Source organism: Argiope bruennichi, chromosome 10 (assembly GCF_947563725.1).
Source record: "Argiope bruennichi chromosome 10, qqArgBrue1.1, whole genome shotgun sequence".
Lineage (NCBI taxonomy): Eukaryota > Metazoa > Arthropoda > Arachnida > Araneae > Araneidae > Argiope > Argiope bruennichi.
In genome coordinates, this window is record NC_079160.1 from 109399186 (window position 1) to 109421759 (window position 22574).

General features: G+C 32.0%; 1 protein-coding gene across 2 annotated transcripts in view; it reads left to right on the forward strand.

The window, feature by feature from the left end:
- LOC129989440 (uncharacterized) overlaps positions 1 to 19886 on the forward strand; it is a 46305-nt gene extending 26419 nt beyond the window's left edge. Inside the window, exons 1-5 of one of the 2 annotated variants that reach the window (XM_056097986.1) lie at positions 6370 to 6502; positions 8607 to 8702; positions 11305 to 11436; positions 18168 to 18297; positions 19624 to 19886. In XM_056097986.1, the coding sequence (XP_055953961.1) occupies positions 6472 to 6502; positions 8607 to 8702; positions 11305 to 11436; positions 18168 to 18297; positions 19624 to 19846 (612 nt within the window). In that variant the 5' untranslated portion in view covers positions 6370 to 6471 and the 3' untranslated portion in view covers positions 19847 to 19886. Of the gene's footprint in view, positions 1 to 6369; positions 6503 to 8606; positions 8703 to 11304; positions 11437 to 18167; positions 18298 to 19623 lie in introns of those variants that run through there. The other variant, XM_056097985.1, reaches the window with a different exon arrangement.
- The last annotated feature ends 2688 nt before the right edge of the window (positions 19887 to 22574 follow it).

A 22574-nucleotide genomic window follows, 5' to 3' on the forward strand; every position in this document is an offset into this window, starting at 1 on the left:
TCATGGACAAAGAACTATCTTTGTACATCCTCACCTCAACGAGTGTTCACATGTATTTGTGAGACATGACGGTGTACGCAAACCCCTACAAGCGCCATATGATGGACCGTACAAAGTTCTTGTCAGGCGACAAAAAACGTTTGATCTGGAGATCAAGGGAACTTCCCACACCATTTCTATAGACCGTCTGAAACCTGCTTTTATAATTCCTCCTGAGTGTTTCAGTATACCACCAGCCAAGCAACAAGCAAGTTCTACTAAGTATACTAAAACACTTCCAGCTGAGACATCCATCGTCGTTCCAGCAAGGCAAACAACTCGCACAGGGCGACAAGTTCGACCCCCACGTCGTTATGTCCATTTCCAATGAGACTGCGGAGGGAGTGTGCAGCGGCCAAACAGGCGATAAATGACTGTTTGTTTCGCCAGTTGGCGATAAGCATCAATCATACCTATGAAGATGAACTTTGCTCTCCAACGGATACGAGTGACTCACTTCCTGCCTTCGCCAGCTGGCTTAGAACTTCTGCCTCGTTCTGGTCGATGGAATTACGGCCAATGTATCATGATTTATATTTGTTAATTTAATTTGTAATTAAAATTTATTTTTGTTATTTACATGGCTATCAGTTTTCATTAAGTAAAAATGTTTTAATACTTTAATTTAAAGTAAATTTGGCAATGCGTGTTAAACCACGCACCAAAATATATTTATCTCTACATAGTTTCTTCTTCTCCTTTTGTTTCGAAATATATGAGAAAAATCTAAAATGGCTTTTGTTCTTTCCAATCTAAAAATTAATTTCGTTTTCAGATCAGTTTTCGTCGAAACGCTTTCAATTCCAGTTAACCAGAAGGTTAACTGGAATTATAAGTATAGGCCTAGCTGGTTTTGTTTGGTTTCGTTAGCTTTGAGACTTTTATGGCACAAGAATTAATATGTAGCTTATGCTACAACAAACAAGTTTATTTTTCAAAAACAGTTTCGATTTGAATGATGCAAAAACAATCATTTCTTAGAAATATAGATTCTATACAACCAAAAATTTGCTTAAATTATCTTATTTTAAAAAATTAATTATTAAAATTAAATTATCTTTTATTAAATCAAAGCATGAGATGTCAGAAATATGAGAGAATCTGAATTAAGAAAAAAATTTAATTTCCCGTGTATGTGTGTGTAAGAATATTTCTGCAAAGTAGAAGGCAGGTTCGAAGACATAGAAGACGCTTTCGATTTTTTAATTCTCTTTAATATCCATTCCGAGGAAGCATAATTATTTACAATCAGAGACGCGGAGATGGCACTTCCGCCACAGCGTGAGACAAAAGCAGAAGTAAGAAAAGGAACGAAACAAAAGATCACTAGTCTTATATAACATGGGATTTCCGGCCACGTGTCAATTGAATAATCGTGTTCACCTTGGTAAGGTCAACTGATGTCGCAGTAATTTTTACATAGTTGAATTAAAAGTGGAATGAGATCAGGAAATAAGAGAATGAAATTACTATGGGCTAAATTAAGATAAAGCTTTTGGAATCAATTTGCTCTATATCATATATATATATATATATATATATATATATATATATATATATATATATATATATATATATATATATATATATATATATATATATATATATATTGTTACGAACCTGTGATGCGGCTTCCCAGCATAGCGGGTTCCATAGGAGGTCCCAGAGCTTGGTGACAAACTTGATGACCATTTGGGGACTTGGTGACGAATTTGGCGACTTTGGTGCCAAAATAGATTATACCCGAAAGATCCCGATCCGTCCAGTAGGAACGGAGATAAGCCTCGAACGTCCCTGATTGGTTGAGAGGCTTCTAGCCCGCCCTCTGAGACCTATAAAAGGAAGCACCTGCAGCTGCCGGGCAGTGGTGAATTGAGTCGTGGAACAGTGGAGTCGTAGTCGGAAGCGACGGTGAAGAACTCGTTTTCCAGGGACTAGCGGAGCAGCGACGGAATAGAGCTGCTGTGTATACTGTTGTATGCTGCACGTCTCGGCTGCAGATAATCATCTTCTGTGCTGTATATAGTTGTCGTCTTTGTGCGGTCCTGTGTGTCTTCGTGTAAATAAACGTCTTCGTTTTATTTTCTACTGCCGCCTGGTGATTGAGTGTTCTCCACACCATATAACCCCCACTATCCTAACAAACCCCCCCCCCGAAAATTTCGTAACAATATATATATATATATATAAGTAACCAATCTAAAGTAAGAAATAGTTTGAAAACGAAACGAAAACGAAACAAAACAGTTTCGAAATCGCAATTAAAAATTATTACCTATTCAAACTAAAACTAAAAAAGGAAAAGGAAAGAAACTTCATAGTATTCCTTGTTTTTTGGCGTTTGGAAGATATATTTTCATTTTAATAAATAAATTAAACTATGCAAGAAGTTAATAACGATTTTATCATCGCGCATGGCCCGTCGCGCGCTCTACCAAGGGGCACTGTGGATAGCTTTGTGTCAGGAGCATTCACGGAGAAAAAATTACTGACACAATCGTTTTGTTTAAAAAAACCTTAAAAATACAAAAAAATATAAAAATTGTGGAAACGGGAAGTGTAAGACATGTCCATTAGCAGATAAGGAACAGATCAATAATGAAATCTCAAAATTACAAATATTCTGTAAAAACAAAAACTTGATTTATCTCCTTAATTGTTCAGAATGTAATTTAAAATATATTGGCCAAACTAGCACCGAGCTTAATTTAAGAATTAACAATCACAGATCAGATATAAAAAACTTCATTAAAAATAGGACCACTGACTTTGAACTAGAGCATTTTCAAAACCATAACTTCAACAATATTAATATCTACATTCTAGAAGACAATATTAACGAATTGAACAAAAAATTAGATTTAGAAAACATTTATATTTGCAATATGAAATCTTTATTTCCTTATGGTCTCAATAGTAAATTAAATGGGGATGGTTATGCAGATTTAAACAATAATTGCATTTATAACATATTTAAATATTTTCTAAATAAAGATAACTTTTCTAAAAGATTTAAAAGAGGTAAAGGGAAAGGAGGCAATTTTCAAATTATATTTGAGGAATTTCTAAATTACTGTAATCTGGAACACAATAGTGAAAACATTCATAAAATTAGGAAATACATTTTTGGTCTTAGAAATAATAAAATTAAATAATTTTTAAATAATAAATTCGGGGAATTAGAGTTTAAAAATTCGTACACAAAATGTATTATTCTAGATCTTATTAAATTTAAACTTAACATTGGAAAAAACGATTTACTTTTTAATAATAAAAATAATGTTTACAAAGAATTCTGTGTGATTAAATTCTTGGATATTTACTTCGAATATCTAAAATTACCCAAAATCATACATAATGATAATATATTTTTTCCTCTATCAGATAAAACAAATGTTTCAATAGCGTTTAGTTGCACTTCAACTTTAAAGAAAAAAAATTTGTAATTATAATTACTATAGCAAAAATTTAGATAAAATAAATAAAACAGATTGTTGCTGTCACAAAGAAAACTATAAAGATTTTATAGATGTTCATAAAGGTCATATTATTACAGGTAATTTAAAAATTATTGAATCCAACTCTTTAAGAGATTTGATGGGATGAGGAACAAAATTTAGATTAAGAGAAAAAATAAACCATAACAAAATTTTGATTTCTATTGGTAATGATTTGGATGTTTTTATTGCTAAATTATCTAGAAAATACCATTGGTCTGCGGAAGGTTTCGGGGAATGGAAAGTGAGAATTTTAAAGGAAATTAAAATAAAAATGAATACTGATTTTGACAGATCTAAAGAACGTGGGATTTATTTTAGTAAAACATTGAAAAACGAAATAAAAAATTTAAAAGAAAAATTTGTTATTACAGTAATAGATAAATCAGCAAATAATTTTTGTTTAATTTGTAAATATTATTATAAAGAACTTTTAATTAATGAATATAACTCTAATGCAACTTATATGTTAAAGAACACCAGGAAAAAGGAATTAGATAAAAGAATGCTAGCTTTCGCAAAAAAAACCAAAACTAAAACTTGCTCTCTTAACTATCCTTATTTATTCCCAACAGTTAAATTTCATAAAGATCCATTAAAATTCAGATTCGTGACCTGTAGCACTGGCAGTTATAATTACTATATGGGCAAACATTTCTTTAAATACTTAAAAATTATCCTGGACAAAACAAAAACTGAAGACAACTTTATTATTTCTAGTAACAAAGAAGTACTGGATTTTCTTAAAGATAACAACATTAATAAATGTAATTCTTTTGATTTCGAAAATTTATACACTAATCTACCTCATGAAAAATTAATAAAGGTATGCACTTTTATATATGACGAATATTTAAATGAAAATATCATTCCTAAAAATAACTGAGTTGAGTTATGTAATTTTAATATTACTGAAAATTACGTTTTTAATGGTATTAATTTTTATAAACAAGTCAAGGGCATTCCAATAGGAACAGCTTTCTCAAGTGCTTTAGCTAATATTTTCCTACATTACTATGAGAAAAAAATAATTAAATATAATTTAATAAACGGGTGGAGATATATTGATGACCTACTTTTGATTAACTTCGACAATACTAATATTGTTACTAATTGCTATCCAAAAGATTTAATTCTAAAGGAAACAAATAAAAATCAACTTGAGGCTACCTTTCTGGATTTAAAAATCAAAATTGCTAAGGATAAAACAATAGTTGGTATATACGATAAAAGGGATATATTCAACTTTAAAATAACAAAACTATGTAACTACCATTCCAATCTAAACTCTAAAATTTTCAAAAATCTAATTTTCTCACAAGTTAACAGGATCAAAAGGGTTTGCAATAATAAAAATTTCTATATTGAAGCATCAAACAACCTCCTTAAAAATTTAATTAAAAATGAATTTCCAAGAAATTACTGTAATGTCAATTTTTTAATTAAACAAGGTATGGTTTGGGATTAATCCTACAGCTTAAATAAAAATAGATCTTTCCTTGCATATTAGATCACTCAATAGATGGCGCTGGGAGCCTACAATTTCTTACCTAATTTACCGTTACTTTTTTTTAAAAAGCGCGTGTCACAATCGATAGCTTAAAAATTTCCTTCACTGCTAATGGTAAGTTCTTGCCTTTCTTTTTTCCGTTAGTGCTATTTTATGATATTTTTGTTTATATTGTTAATTTTGTTATTGTATTTTTACTTTGTGGTGGTTATTTTCTTCTAATTTGTTGTTTTGTATTTTCCTTTCCGTTAAAATGGTATATCTCTTGGGCCTAATTTCACGGGATTTTCGGGTCACGAGGAATCATTATTAGACCTTTGTCTGGATTTCCTCACAGAAAAAATCCCTTTCTTTGAATCCCTGCCTGAGGGTGACCCTTGAAAAAGTCTTCAAGCCGGATTCTTTTTTATTTGGTTTATTTGATGTTCCTATTAACTTGATTTTAATACTTTTGTATATATATATATATATATATATATATATCTATATCTATATCTATCTATCTATCTATCTATATATATATATATATATATATATATATATATATATATATATATATATATATATATAGATATCTATATCTATATCTATCTATCTATCTATCTATCTATATATATATATATATATAATATAGATATAGATATAGATAATCAAAACGGTTTTTACTTCTCATTCCAGAATACTTTTCTTCAGCAATCTTTATTTCACTTTTATTATTTAATGTTTGTGTAAATAAAAATTTTATAACGGATTTTTCGACCAATTTCTTCCTTGATTTCTATTTTCTAGAAAGAGAAGATTACCTAGTCATTGAGCAAATGAATTCAATGGCAGTTACCTTTTCAATACACAGATTCAATTCAATAATTTCAACATATAAAAAAAATTGCAGTATGTAAGTATCTACTTAATCCTATTCATTGTCATTCTCGTATTTTCCATATCTATCTTCGGTCTTCTAAGAGATATTGGTTTACAGTTTCGAATAAAAGAAATTTTTTTTCCCTTTCCAGTAACTGTTTATAAATATAGTACGTCAATGCGAATTTATACTGCGATAAAAAATAAATAAGATTTACAGTCAATTCAGTAATGGTCTGAAGCGTTATTTCGCTCAAAGACTGTAATAAGGTACCAACTGATATCTAAGTAGATTGATACTTTGCTATGATTGCGATTATAACCCTGATATCTTAGGACATTCATTTACGCTTAAAACAGGTGTTTGATTTTCTGAATAATGAGATAAGTTTTTTTAATCACAGGTGTCTTTCGATGAGCTTGAACGCATTAAGATTAATAAATTATCACTCATATGTCAGAGGGAAAACGATAAAAAGTGCCAATAAATTCTTATGATCGAGCCATCTTATTTACTTTCTCAGTCCAGCAAAGAGGTTCCGGCTCAAAGACACATCGACCAACATGAAGTTCTTGATTTTGTTTGCAATTGTAGGTAATTAAATTTATTTCACGCCTTTGGTATGAGAGGATCATAATATCGCCATTTTTCTCTGACATTTTTTTAGTTCATTTTATTATTCACTAACCAGAAATTTGTAATTTATAACCAATTAATTTTCCGGAATTAATCATCGATAAAATCTTTAAAAAAAATTACGTGACTTTATTATGAAGGGTTTCCTTAGAAAAATAAATTTATGCTTAAAATTTTGATTGGTTATGTAATTTATACTATTTTAGAAGCCTTACATAGTTTTGTTCATTGCACTACGCATTTCCCAATTTTTTTCTTCATTTCTTTATATTTATGTAATTGGAAATAATAGCAATAATTATAAATAGACAAATTTAAAAAGCGTATTTTAAAATGGCAAAAGTATTTTTAAAGAAATATTTAAAATGCCAATATTAAAGCAGCAGTACTTTGCTCTTAAAATATTATATATATATATGTAATGATATTTCAAAATTCATTTTAAATCCTAATTAATTCCCAAATTTTCATCTTAATTTTATCCATATTAACTCCATTCTAAAATGTTCTCTTATTTCCTGATCCAATGCCACCTTTACTTTATTTTAATTAATTCAACAGAAGCTCTGAAAATGTTGGAGTCAACAAGTCCCCATGGCCCAAATGAAGGGATAAAAAATTCTTACGCTAAGCGAATTCTTTTTAAAAGATACTTGGATTTTTGTAACTTATAAATTATAACACTATATGAAGAATCACAAAACAGTAAAGGAAAGTCTTATTTATTTAAATCACAAAAAGTATAAATATCACTATTCAGTCTGTGGTACTATTACAAATTTTTGAAATGTGATCTTAAAAAAACATAATGCATCAATTGTACTGTCTTTAAGCCTGGAACGTAATTTTGTGTAAAAATGACCAGCTGTCGAAAACGTTCTTTCGGCATCTAAGCTAGTTGGTGGTACTGTTAGCAATGCGCGATATACTTTTTCCAAGCATTTAGTTCTAAATCCCTCATCTTCAAAGAAATCGATTTCTCGTCGGATGGTTTTGGATATAGCTGATTTCTGCATTGTATTTTGGTTTGTCGAAATTTTTTTTATTGATCGCAAATTCTAATTTTTGCTAAAGAGACAATTCCTTTTCACTATCGACATTAGTGTCATCATAATCTTCGATAACTGTACCGAATTCTTCTGAATGTAGATGGGTTTGTGGGTAAAAAATTTTAAGAAAATTTTCTACAAACTTGATCAGATTTGAATTGGTTAGTCTCTTTTCTTGTTTTAATTCTTCCTAGTCTTCTTTAATTTTCTTCTTAGGCTAATTAATTTCGCCGGTTAGGGAGACATAAAAACAAAAACATATACTATTTTGCTATGTTGGCGATCCCTGAACATATAGAGGAGACAATTTTAAAAATTTCTAGTAAATACCGAAGAATCGATATTTAAACTTGTGAATACCGGTATTACAAAATTGTACAAATGGCTCAAAATACCGGTATTCGGTATCCCGGTATTGCAATCACTCATTAAAATGTCACAATTATTGCCCACAGTTACACATTTGTACCAACCAAAGAATACTCATACAAAACACGTATACCAATTTGGTAGCTCTTAGTCCGATGGCTTGGCATAGAGAGCGTTTACACAAGCATTGCTGGAAATAAAGCTCTACATTTGATAATGAAGAAAATTATAACCGTATCTTTGCCAGAGAGAATTACCTCTTAACTATACTAATGAAACAAAATCTAATCAGCAGCAAATTAAATTAATTTTTAGTTGATTTTAAAATTGTTTTGAAAAAAAATAATACTTTTGATTCATAAAGTAGTGAGACTTATAGAAAATCAAGGGCAATTCATTGTATTTGGAAAAATAATAGAACTATTCTTTTCATTTTATCGTATAAAATTCCCCATATCAATTTCTAGCATTCAATTCTAGAAATATACATCTGTAAAAGCGTTCAGCTTCACACTGAAAATAGAACCAAAATTAATCCCTGAAGCTCCTGTTAACAAACAAGAAAAATTGTGTAGAAACAACCAAAATTTTATATTAAAATTCTTAATATCTAATTCCAAAAACCAATGACGTTTCTCTTTCAGTTCTCTTTGGAACTGTCCAGTGTGACACGGAGTGCTTTAGAAAGGTGATCAAAGACTGCGTGAGAGACGCCGTTCCAATGGAAAAGATGACTCTCTGTAAGTATCAACTTCCCGACTAAAGAGTTCAATTTTAGGAAATGAATTTTTGAAAGAATATGTTAAATGCATTACAGTTAATTGCAGGATTACAACCGGATATAGTTTGTTAATACATTCGTAGCCTTCTACGTTATTTCCGAAATTTTCCTATGATAATTTGGATGAAACTAATTAATAGGTGAAAATTTCCTTAAAAAGCAATATTTTCAAGTATGTAATCTAGCTCTTAAGTGAAAACGTTTTTAATAAGACAAATTTGATTTTAGTGATTCGTGTGTAATCATTTGTAATATTTTCAAAATTTATATACAAACATTTCGAAAGAACAAATTCATTAGCAAGTGATAACGTTTTTCATAATAGCTGAAATCATCATTTGAAATGGCTAAAAGTATTACTTGAAACCTTTTTAATTAGTTTTTTTTTTTTTTTTTTGAAGTGGATTATTTTTGTCTTAGCAAATTTTATTTCTTTGTATTTTTTTAATACTCAATTAATTTCCTAAATACAATCGGATTTTTTTAATGTTTTTTAGGAATATAATCTTAATATTTTTCTATAGTGGATAAAAGTGGAAAAATTCATTGCAAAGAAAAAGTCAAATTTTGAAAAAAGTGTTTTCAAAAGAATTAATTTATTTTTTATGCATTTTGAATAGAAAAATCATTCTCTTTTAGTGAGCCCAAAGTTTTTTTGAAAATATACAATAATTTCTCAGATATAACCAAGAGATTACATGACATTTTTAAGAATTAGTTATGATTTGTTACTTCAAGTGTCAATTATCAAACACTATTACTCTGCAATTTCCATCAAAACGCTATAAATTTATGTTTATGAAATAATTTAACTATCGAGGCTTATATAAAAAGAAAAACATTAATGATCAAGAAAGGAAACATTTGACACATCATAAAAAGGAATGGATTTTATTCTTTACCAACTTGAATAAATTTTGAGTTATTTTGTCTCAATAATAGTTTCATGAAGAGACGGTATTAAATATTCTAAATATTAAGGTTTTACCTCTTTCTTCGCTGACCCAAGTCTAAAGAAATGACAATTAATATCAGAAATAAAATTCAGTGTATTGTAATGATTCAGCTTCTTCCCTGCTTGACCATGGTGACGTTTCTTTTCTAACGCTCCATAATTAGCATCCAGACAGCAACATCACCAATGGCGACGTCCTACCGCAGTGTAAGTGCTTCCAGAAGTGCCAGGTGGTCAACCCCTTTAAAGTAAGGTCATCTAGGCAATTAGTGCGAGTCCAGATAAGGGACCCCACCTGCATTGTATTTGAAACAGATGTGAACCTGCATTCTTTACATTGTGGAGGGTGGCTCCCCAACGGATTCCCACGGTCGACGGTAGACCAGTGAAGTTGTTGCTGAACGATTATTGGATAACCGGGAAAATGGTCCTATGTGAATGAGGGTGGGAACAGGATAAAAGTGCGAGGAGATTGGAAGAGAGAAGAATTGTGGAGAAGGAGGCAGAGAGCGGATTGTCCGACGAGAATTCCACCCAAGAAGATTCAGTGGATCCCTGGAGCTACGGCCTGTTTGCGAGAACAGGCCGTAGAGTCGGCCGTTGCGTAGAACAGGCCGTTGCGAGAAGAGTCGGCTAGCTGTTTCCTAGGGAGGTTTCTCCGAAAGAATTCGAGGAACTATCCTTGTTGTGTCGAATAAGAATAATTTAACCTAGATGATGAACTGTAATTTTATGTAAATAAAGCTGTAAATAAAGAATTTGACCATAACGCTACCTTTTATTGGATCGAGACTTTACAGTATCTAGGAGAACTTCTTCATTTAAATGCTGGTATTTTTAGATTGATTGTCCCATTTTATGGCAATAATGCTCAAAAATTTCAATATTAACTGCTATTTAATATGACATTCCATGCCAATAACATTCAAATATTTGCAACATTTACAAATTAAATTTATAAAACACAATACATCTTTCCACGTTTGAACGATTTGAGCATAAATAAATGAAGGAACGCAAACATTTTAAAAGATTTTGCTCCCTAATAAAAAGTAAAAGTCATTTTTCCAATATCGTTTAAAACAATTCTCCTGCGCGTCTTAACTATTGGTCGGAAAATATTTTGGAAATGATAGGCATTAATATATTTTTCTTTCCACGATTGAGCGATTTGAACATAAATAAATGAAAGAGCGCAACCATTTTGAACGATTTTGCTTCCTAATAAACAATAAAAGTCATTTTTTCAATATCGTTTAAAACAATTCTTCAGCTGTTGGTCGAAAAATATTTTGGAGATCATAGGCATTAATATATATCTGATACTAAGCTGTTATACGATATAATAGCTTTATATTTCTTATTTGCTGTTTATATTTATATTATTTTATTTCATATTAGTTATTTATTTTTATTCTTAATGCATTTCTGATGTTTTACATCCCGTATGATTTTTACAATAATATTATTGCACATTCTCAGACATCCTACAATTACTTATTTTACTTTTTTCTTATATTTTATTTTGCAAACTTTGGCAAGATGGAATTCCCATTCATGTCTTAAAAGTGTATCTAATAATATAGATCACTGTATTTTTTTTCAGGCGATGAACTCTTTAATGAGATACAGTGTTTTACCCGAAATGCTTATAAATGCGACATGCCATTCAAAACATCTTCCGACGAACTCGAAATAGCTGTTACGAGAATTTGCAGAACCGACGCCGTCAAGAAATGTAAGAAAATTCATTATGTTAACAAATACAATAACTGAATACTTTATAACTTTTCACTTCTAAGTAATTCAATCAAGGAACTTCCATGTTCCAATTACGGAACAGTAAATTCTCTAATGTTCTTTAATACTTTATTTACTTTAATTATGAAATTCTTTGTATATCATGTATATATTTAAAACATTTTTAGAATTACATTAAAAGATTTTTTTTATTCCAATGCAATTAATTATTAAGTGCTTGCATGTATTTTTACAATTTTTAACACTTTAAAAGGCATTTATTCAGAAAAATTCGTACAATATATATCAATCAAAATATTCTCTACAACTTTTTCCCATTTTCGTCCAAGAAGTCTTGCAATTGATTGTCTTCGAATTTTTTTGGTGCTCCAGGCCGTACTTTGAAATCACCGGTCTTAAATCGTTGAAACCGACAATTGGGATATGACAGAGCATATTCACCATAAGTTTGTAAACGGTCTGATTCGGCAGCAGATTTCTTCAAATCAAACAACCAAAATGCACTGAATGTCGCAAATGCAATTATGAGCGTATCTTGTTGTATATAATGGCACTGGACATGGACAATGTGTTTGCCTGACAAAATCAGCGATTTTAAGCCAAGGGAGCGTCTCTTATTTTAGTAGCGCCACCTAGGACCTAGAGAACGTCTTAGCTACTCAAGTATCACATTTGCTTGCACAATCCCTTTTTACAAGGGGGCACATTCACACATCTCACAGTAAAACAGATGAAGAACAACAATGCTCAAACCGGGACTCGAATCCAGGACGCCCAGATCTCGGGGAAGAAGCACTACCCCTATGCCAGGAAGCCGGGGGAGACACTTTATACACTGAATGACTCAATAATACGAAATGGAAAACTTTCAAACTGATAGCAATAAAGTAATAGTAAAATGGTAAAAAAGAAAATCATTGCCATTTATATATATATACTTCGCATGTTTAACAATGGATGTCTCTGATCAAAATACATGCAAGCACCTAAAAATATAAACATATTGCTGTATCTGGAACATATTGCTGAGGTTTTTAATCCCATTCATTTACCTTTTCATGCATTGAACTGCGGTCTTCAATAAATAAGTTTTTAATAACAATTTTTCAAAATACTAGTAGTTAAATATATTAATTATTACAGGGTAAGTTCTGCAAGTTCCTCTATTTCATATTTCCAGATTTTAGAAAATATTAAATAAGAGTTAAATGATCAGAAAACCTTTTTTGTGCAATTATATGAATATAAATTGTAAACGGATTAACAGCAAAAAATGTGCTTGATGTGTTGTACGCGTCTCTTGAAAATCACTTTGAAACTATTCATATGGCGCTCGTTTCGAAGTGCAACATGAACCATGACTTGAGGGAACAAGCCAAGAATGCCTTGGGTGAGTTAAAAATTGCAATTACTAAAAGTTTTGAACGATTACAATCCGTTAATTATCGTAAGGCTTGCGAAGAAAGTCTGGCTGCTTTGGTTGCAAGGCCATCTTACGCTGAGGTAGTATCGCCATCTAGGGGCGACTTTGTAAACAATTCGCGAAATAGTTGTCCTCTTATTGTCAGCGCTACTGAAAGCTTTGAAAATGCCTCTTCCAATGATGTGCAAAAAATGCTAAAAGAAGTTATAAATCCAAGAGAGAAGAAAATAGGAATTAAAAATGTTAGAGCAATAGCTAATAATAAAGTTATTGTTCAATGTTGCTCCTCGGCTGACCGGGACAAATTAAAAAATGAATTGAAAACTAATGGTTTACTTCAATCGGCTGAACCAAAGGGGAAAAATCCGGCCCTTCTTGTTAAAAATGTGCCAACTGAAATAGACAATAATGAAATTGCTAACATAATATTTGATCAAAATCCTGATATCTTTGCGGACGGTGAAAGTAGCAAAGACATTAACTTAAAATTCACCTTGAAGAAATTTCCAAATAACAGACATGGTGTGTGTGAACTTCCACCTAATCTCCATCAAAAGTGTTTATCTTCTGGTTATTTACACTTTGAATGGTCTATTTGCAGGGTCGAAAATTTTGTAATAATAAATAGGTGTTTTAAGTGCCTTGGTTATAATCACAAAGCAGTGGATTGTAGGAATTCAGTTGCTTGTTTTAAATGTGCTGAAGAACATAAAAGTGAACATTGCGAGAATACAGCAAGCCAAGTTTGCGTTAATTGCATTCGCTACAATAAAAAGATAAAGGATGCCATTAAGAAAGTTGATGTTAAACATAGACCTTTTGCGGATAAGTGTCCCACGCATATTTTTATGAAGAGCAGAAATATTTCAAGAATTTCTCATGTTTAATTCGTCCAGATCAAGTCTTAGAGTTATTCAGCTTAACCTTCATCGCTCAAAGATTGCTACTCAGCAGCTCATTCTTAACATGGACACTTCGGACATAGATGTTGCTCTTGTTCAGGAGCCTTACGCTTATAATGGTTCTCTTCCTTTCTTTCCATCTTCGTATCGCACGTACTTCAACGCAGGTTGTGATACTATCAAGGCGGCGATTATTGTTCGTAACCAAGAACTTTCAACTTTTTTTGATTTAAATAATGTCGATTACAATATGGTTTTTATTCACATCACGTTCAATGCTTTCAAATTTCTTCTTCTGTCCTACTATTTTGAACCCAACAGAAATATTGATTTGGATTTACATAAAATTAGTGAAGTGTTTGCCGTAATAGATTGCCGTAGGCTAATCTGGGGTATGGACGCTAACAGTAAGTCCGAACTCTGGCACAGTCCAATTTCCGACTCTCGCGGTATTAAGCTCTGTGACTTTTTAAGTATGAACAACTTATTTGTAATTAATGAAGATTGCGGTCCTACCTTCAGTGGCTCCCAGGGCTCCAGCTATATTGATATAACTGTTGTGGGAACAGATGTGCTAGGTGACGTTTCATATTGGTGCCTTCCAGAATATGAATCCCTTTCCGATCATAATACAATTGAATTTGAAGTTACTGCGACAACTAATCCCTCTACCACTAACAGATGCAATAATTTTCTATATTTCAATGTTAAGAAGGCAAATTGGGATCGCTTTGACTCTTTTTGCAAGCAACCTTTTGTTGACCTTTCTAATCGTATCGATTCTTGTGCTGATGTGGACACCTTAATATCTGTCATAGAAAACTTTCAAGATGTAGTCCTTTCTGCCTCTAAAGCCTCAATGCCTCTTAAAAAGATAAGAATGCACTGGGTTCCTTGGTGGAGCATAGAGATTGAGTGTATGAGGAAAAGGCTCAATGCTGCTAGGCGCAGGTATCAAAGAACTCGAAATTTTATTCTTAGAAATCTTTATAGACAAAAGTATTTACAAATAAAAGAAAATTACAGTTCAATGCTTGAAGAGGCTAAAGTCCAATCTTGGAAGGACTTTCTAGAGGATATTAACGAACATAATGTTTGGAAGAAAATCTATACGTACGGTATAAAACAAAACCTCATGAAAAAAATTGAAGTCTCTGGGATTCGTCTTCCAAATGGTTCCGCCACCACTTCTGTTTAAGAAACTATAAATGAGATTTATAAAAAATGCTTTCCTATCGATACTATTAATACCGATACTCCTTTCCACGGATTGCAACGAACTAAAGCCTTGGAAAATTATTCTTCGAGTCTTGATCCTCTATTTACTACTGCAGAAATAGATGGAGTGATTAACTCCCTTAAGCTTAATAAATCTCCTGGTCCTGATTGCATACAAAATGAAGCTTTGAAACGCATTCACTTGATGTTCCCCTGTTTTTTTTCTAAACTTTTTAATGCCTGCTTACAGCTTAGTACCTTTCCGCGCTCCTGGAAGGGAGCAAACATCTTTTTAATTCCGAAAAATAATGACTTTCGTGGTCCACATCTGGACAATTTGAGATGTATCAGCCTCCTACCAACTATTGGAAAATGTCTTGAAAAGCTAATTGTTAATAGGATTTCCTGGTTTTTGCACAGCAAAAAACTCTTAAACGAGACCCAGTTCGGTTTCACTCCGCAAAAATGTTGTGAAGATGCTCTCCTTTACCTGAAAGACGTAGTTGATAAAGGCAAGAAGAAAAATATGCTTACAATTTTGATTTTTCTTGATATCAAAGGAGCTTTTGATCATGCTTGGTGGCCGGCTATTCTCGTTTTGCTCAAAAATTTCGCTATTCCAAGTAACATATTTCATCTGGTCAGAGATTTCTTGAATGATAGGTCTGCCTCTCTTACACTCGGTCGTATTTCAGTTTCCCGTTCCTTGCAAAGGGGCTGTCCCCAAGGCTCCGTCTCTGGTCCACTTCTGTGGAATTTAATAATGAACAGCCTTCTTGCCAGACTTTCGAAGATCACAGGATGTGAAACCATAGCCTTCGCGGACGATCTGCTCATCTGCTTTCAGGGAAAATGTCTTGATGATATTTTTGAACTTGCTCAAAGCACATTGGATGATATTTTAAACTGGGCAAGAGATTTGAAAATGGAATTCAACCCGAATAAATCAAAGGTTATGGCTATTAAGAAAAAGAACGTGGACTTTTCTAGAAAACAACTATTTTTTGACAACATACGACTTGAAATGGTAAATGAAATCAAATACCTAGGGGTAATGCTTGATGACAAATTCTGTTGGAAAAATCATATTTTATATCTTTCCAAAAAATGTGAAAACATTCTGAAAGGACTTAATCGTGTCTCTTGCAACACCTTTGGATTGAAATCCAACGTTATTGGTATGATCTACAAACAGGGAATTGTTCCTTTTGTCTGCTATGCCTCTAGGGTTTGGGGTAATGCTTTGAAAAAAAAGATTAACAGTCGAAATCTTCGTAGAATTCAAAGAAGAATTTTACTTAGAATTATACGTGGCTACAGAACTGTAAGCTACGAAGCCTGCTTTGTCATTTCGGGGTTTCCCCCAATTGACCTTTTCGTCATTCAAAATAAAGATTTCAAAGATAACGTTATAAAAATTACACAAGATTCCAAAGTGTCTTTTTCCAATCTTCCACATCCTGCTGAACGTGTCCCTATCGAAATTATCGATTATAAGGACAATGTTCTTAGCAATTTTCCTGTAGTGTGTTTTACTGATGGCAGTAAACTCAACCACCGTGTTGGACTTGCTTTTGTTGTGTTTCAAGACGCAGTTGAAATGGAACACTTTATGTTTAGAATTCCCGATGAGTGTAGTGTGTTCCAAGCAGAATTGCTGTGCCTCAGTAACTCGCTCAAATGGATCGTAAACCACTGTACTCTGTCATCTAGGTTCCTTATTTGTACTGATTCTCTCTCATCCTTATTTTTACTTAGTAATGTTTCTTCCTGCAACAAAATTGTAGTGAATTTTCACATCACTCTTTACGAGCTTAAAGCAAGAGGAATTAGCATTTGTTTTTCTCATGTCCGAGGTCATTCTGGCATTTTAGGGAATGAAAGAGCCGATTGGCTTGCAAAGCAAGCTACAAAACTAAACATCATTGATCCTATGAGCATTCCCAAATCTCACATTCGTAATGAGAATCACAAAAAGACCATTCTCTTATGGAACGAGCTGTACCAAAATTCGTCAACTGCCTCTTTAACCAAATTATTTTTCCCCACAATTTCCCAAAGGTTGAATAACAAGCATTTTTTCAGTGATTTTCACTTAACAAAATTTCTTACTGGACACGGTAATTTCAATTACTATCTCAAGAAATTTGGATTATCGAACACTGATCTGTGCTCTTGCAGCGTGGGTGGAGTTCAAAATGTCGAACACTTGCTTTTTCACTGCTCCAAACTTACTGAAGGGAGAAGAGATTTTATTGTGGGTCTAGATGCCTGTAATATTAAGTTTCCACCTCCGCTTCATGTTTTGGTCGACAACAAAATGGCTTTTTTCTCATTCTGTAAATTTATTGCCTTTGCTGCTTCATTTTTTAATTAGTTTTGTTGTTTATTTTTCCTGTTTTTTTTTCTTATTTTTATATGTACATATTTTTTTTTCTATGTATGTAGTTGTTTCAACTTACCTCTGTAAGCCTTGTGCTGTACTTTGTGGTGCACAAGGATTAACTTATTAACTTATTATTAATAAAAAAAAACATATTAATATGAATATATTTAAAGTAATGAATGCTGTATTCCTTTTTTCGTGATAGTATAGACGATATTTAAGCTAATTTTTTATAGATAAAGAAAACAGTTATTTTTTATACTATGGAAATCACTTCTAATTTTGTGCTAAAATCTAAAATTAGTTTTATATGGACTTCTGTCTGTGTTTTATACTTTATTTCACAATTTTTAATCTTGAAGTGCTATTTTTCAAAATTTACTATCAAATGGCATCAATCGTTTGGATTCGAAATCTAACTAATTTAATAGATAACTATGCTTATAATTTTTAAGGCACTGAAAGGTCATCGGAAACACAAAAATGTTTAAAATATCAAAACTCAAAGACATTAAGAAGTAAATGAAAAATTTGTTTCAAAATTTCATCTTTACTTGCATGAAGCAAGACCGATTAATTCAAGTTTTAATAAGGGATGAAATAGAAAAAATAAGGTAACTCAAAACATAATAAAATGAATCACATTTGGTTACACTTTTCGGTAAAGGAAAAATAGATTTTAATTTAGAAAAATTATACATTGGTATTTTGGGAAATGGTACTACAATTATGTTTGCTGATCTAGTTTTGAAGTTGCAGTAAGTCTAATTTTGCTTCAGGGTTCGACAAAGAAAAGGAATGCTATAAGAAATCTGTGAACGCGAGTGAATGTGTTGGACCAATCAACCAAGCTATGAGTGACCCTAAGACTCCTGAAGATTTCATCTTGGCGAACAAAAAGGTTTGCAAGTAAGTGGTTTCATTGTATGTTGAGTAAATAATAGCGATGAAGATATTTCTATTAGAGAGTATTTAGGATTGAATTCTTTCATCATTCCTCCCCCCCCCAAAAAAAAGAGAAATGAACTGGAAGCTAAATTTTCGTTTTAAATTGTAATGCGAAATTTTTCTTGTTAGAATTAATATTTCCATTATTTATTTAAAACAGAAACTAATATCTCATTCTAGAGTATTCAACCATCTAATTTATATATTTTTTGTTTGTTTGTTTCTCCCTTTCAAGTGAAACAGTGTCATAAAATGGAAATAATAGAAGTCACACGGTGCCATAACGGGCGAATACTGAGATTTCTGGCAGTATATTTCCAAAAAATAATCAGAAATAATAAAGTTATTGGGAGGAAACAGCATATAGGTGGGATTTTTTATCATGGGTTTTCTTGCCAAACTTTATGACATTTTTAATAAATATTTATGTAAAACTCCAATAATTCTTCAATGAAGATAGAAACAGAACAAAGTCACTGTCAAAAAAACTGATCTAAGCATTATTCAAGTTGCCGGCATTTGACAGTTAATATGCTCTTATATCCAATCATTTACCAACCTCATCTCATTAAATAATGTCTTTTATAAATTAGTTGTTTTATGAAATCTTCTCATGCTTTCTTTAGGCACATTATTGAAAAAATATTTTATTTATAGGATAAAAAAAGAAATAAAATTCCAACAAAACGAATCAATAATTAAAACATTGGTACTTTAAATTATTTTTATGAAATTAAATTTATATTCAGGTAATAACGGCAGATGAAACACTTAGTATTAGTAGATGTTTTTGTAAGTCATAAAAGTTTATCATTAAATTATTGAAGTTATTTTATAAATAGTTGTTGTTGTTGTATCTTATGGCACTTGCCATGGACAAGCCCGTTGTTCGAAGACAGCCGATTTAAGCCTGAGGGGGGAGCGCCTCTTGTTTCTAAAGTAGCGCCATCTAGGGCCAAGAGAACGACTTAGCTACACACACGTCACAACCCTTTTTACGGGGCGGACTTCATTCACGCATTTCATTCACTCAACCACAGATCGTAATTTAGACCTGAATCAGAGAACGATCACCCCTGATCCAGTACCCCCAGTGGTATTACACTCGACATGGAGGACTTTGTGACCACGGCAGATTTAACGCGCGTCAGCCACCAAGCACGCGGGGATTCTTCGGCCGGCGGGGTTCGGACTCGCAACCTAAGGGACTTATAAATAGTTTATATGCATTTTGAATGGTACTTTCATAGCAATTTTGATTGCAGAGACATGATTTCTCATTTACAGTTTGTTCAAACCTTACTCCACCTGTGTGAGTGAGACCGTCGAAGAGAACTGCGGAAGAATGAACAAACACTTGTTCGACTGGCTGTTCGTACCCATCCAGAGGCTGAGCAACTCTCTTTGCGAAGAGCTGATTCTCCCAGCTGATGAGAAAGACACCCGACCTGACAACTTCGGAAAGCTCAATGTTTTTGGGACTGTGGCAGCCATCTTTTTGAACCCTTAAATAAACAACAAAATGTATTAAGGAAATAAAGGCTTTGAATAGGTAATAGGTAATTCTTGAAATATTGTTATGAATTTATAATATTGTTTCGCTCCGTGATAAGGTTACTGCTATGGTTTTCATCGCACATAACAATGATAATCCTTTGAAAAAGTAGTAGGGCCAAAGTGGCCTGTTGATAAGGTCTCGGCATTGGAACCGGAAGGATTTAGGTTCGAGACCTAATTCCATCGGAGAACTGTCGTGTAAGCGAGACCGGTGCACGCTAACTTCCGGTGCGAAACGCTTATCGCTGGTGTGGTGTAGAAGTTTGAAGAGAGGATGCCAACTCGGGCTTCATCCTCATCATTTAACATGGTTCGAGGTCGCTCTTGAAATACACTTAGTGTTGGTTTAAAACGAGACTGAGTTTTTAACTAAAGTTCAAAAATCATAGTAACAGTACATTTTATACACTAACTTTCATAAATTAACTAATGACAAACTATAAATTGTGAGATTATGTATCATCCTGCCATCATAAGATCATGGAATGACAATAGTTTCTATGTTTAAAAAAATTCTATGTTTAATAGATATAATTTTAATAAGCAAAAAAGTGATATTTTGATTAATTGTTTTAACCCGTAATTGGGGGCAAGACTTTCCTCACACAACCAGAGACATGGAGTCAAAATGACTCCATTGTTATGTTTCTTTTTTGTATTTTGTAAACAACATTGAAATTTATTTTGGAAACACAATACATTCTGAAAATCATGTACTTACCAAAAATATAAAAAATATTAATATTAAAAATGTTAAAAGTTATAATATTAAATTTTGGAAATATATTATAAGAAAAACATAAATAATCTTTTGATGAGCATTTACTTCGTTTAGATACTACAGAATTACTCTAATGTTAATAACTGTTCGAATTTAAAAAGCAAAAACAAAGAATGCAATATTTCAAAATATTGTTTTGAGAATATATTCTTTTTGCATTATTGAAATTAAAAGCAGTGTCAGAGATATGGAGTGTATGATTCCATAAAAAACAACAAAAATTTGGACAAAAAATATCATCATCATACGCATGTGTTCATATTTAGACTTTTGCCAGCATACTGCTAAAAGAACAACATGAAAGTACTGAGGAGATTATTGTATTCAAGGACAAAATACCACGTGATAATCGGAGCTTATGAATAACAAGGAATCATTTTGACTTCCATCTCCAGTTACGGTGAAAAAATAGTGATTTTTAATTTATTTCTCTCAGTGGTTAATGATGTAGAATTTAAAAGGGTAAACATTTCGTGCATTTATTGCCTAATGTGATTGAATCAGGCATCAGAGTAAATTCTTCAAAAATGAATTTTGAAAAATAAGATTGAAATCAATCTGGTTACATTTGAAGATGACATTTTCTCAATCTAATTCACGAATTCCTCAATATCGCCTTACGTTTATATAGTTACGTTACTTTTATAACAAAAGCTTTTGCGCATGCGTTAGGATGGATTTAATTCGACAAAATAGGGGTGAGTGGAAAGATGGAATCAGCAGATACTTATATTTAGCATCATAATATTAATAAATCCGGAAATGCACACATCCTTCCACGTTTCACCCCTTAGTGACATAGAATCGTTAAAAAGTGGTCGTCTCAGGATACTGAAACAAACGATATATATATATATATATATATATATATATATATATATGTAAAGATATTTTAAACTCTTAATTTAATCCGAATTAATTTCCAAAACTTTATCTTAATTTAGCCCATCATAACTTCATTCTGAAATATTCTCTTATTTCATGATCCAATTCGGTTTAATTAATTCCTTTGTAAAAATAAAACGCCATCAGTACTACGTATCAAATGAAAGTGATACTTTTGCTCTTGTCAAAGGTCATCATATGTATTCCCTCCGCGCGTGGCGGGAAATCCTAAGTTATCTAAGACTAGTGATTATTTGTTTCGCACTTTTTTCTTACTTATGCTTTTGTGCCACACTGCGTCTGCTTGTAAATAAATTGCTTTACCGGAATGGATATTAAAGAGAATTAAAAATACAACGTCTCGTCTATGTCTTCAAACATGCACACTGTTTCAACCAAAACAATGTTACACACACACACACACATATATACTATATAATAATAATTAATACCACTGAATACCACTAGGAAGCCTATCTTGGAATAATAGCTTCACAATGACTATAACTGGAGCGAATAGTCCTAGAGGATCGTAAGAATTTGACATCCAATTCAGTAGTAAACCTTTTGTTATTGGTTCATTAGATGCTTGAATAATATTTCCCTGCCCCATCTTTTCCTACACTTTAAATAAGTCTTCCTAACAGCGCAACTAAAATATTATATGTAATCTTGTTCTCAACCTAATTTACTTTGCACTTGTATGTACAGCTAGGAGGAATTTCCCCATTAGGAGAATAATCCCATTGATTTAAACATTTCAATTAAGGTAAATGAATGAGTTTCGGTTTGAGCAATTGTGTGCAAAACAAAAGACATTTCTCAACAACATATTTAAACTACACTGGCCTGCAATATTTAAGAAACAGTAAATTTTTCCTAACTCACCATTAAACAACCAGCAGTAACATGAAAAGGCATTTTAGTCACAATTGTAATAAATTTTTAAAATACTATTAAAAAAGAATAGCTATCAATTTTATTTTAAAGAATTGAAAACTTACATAGTAGGGGG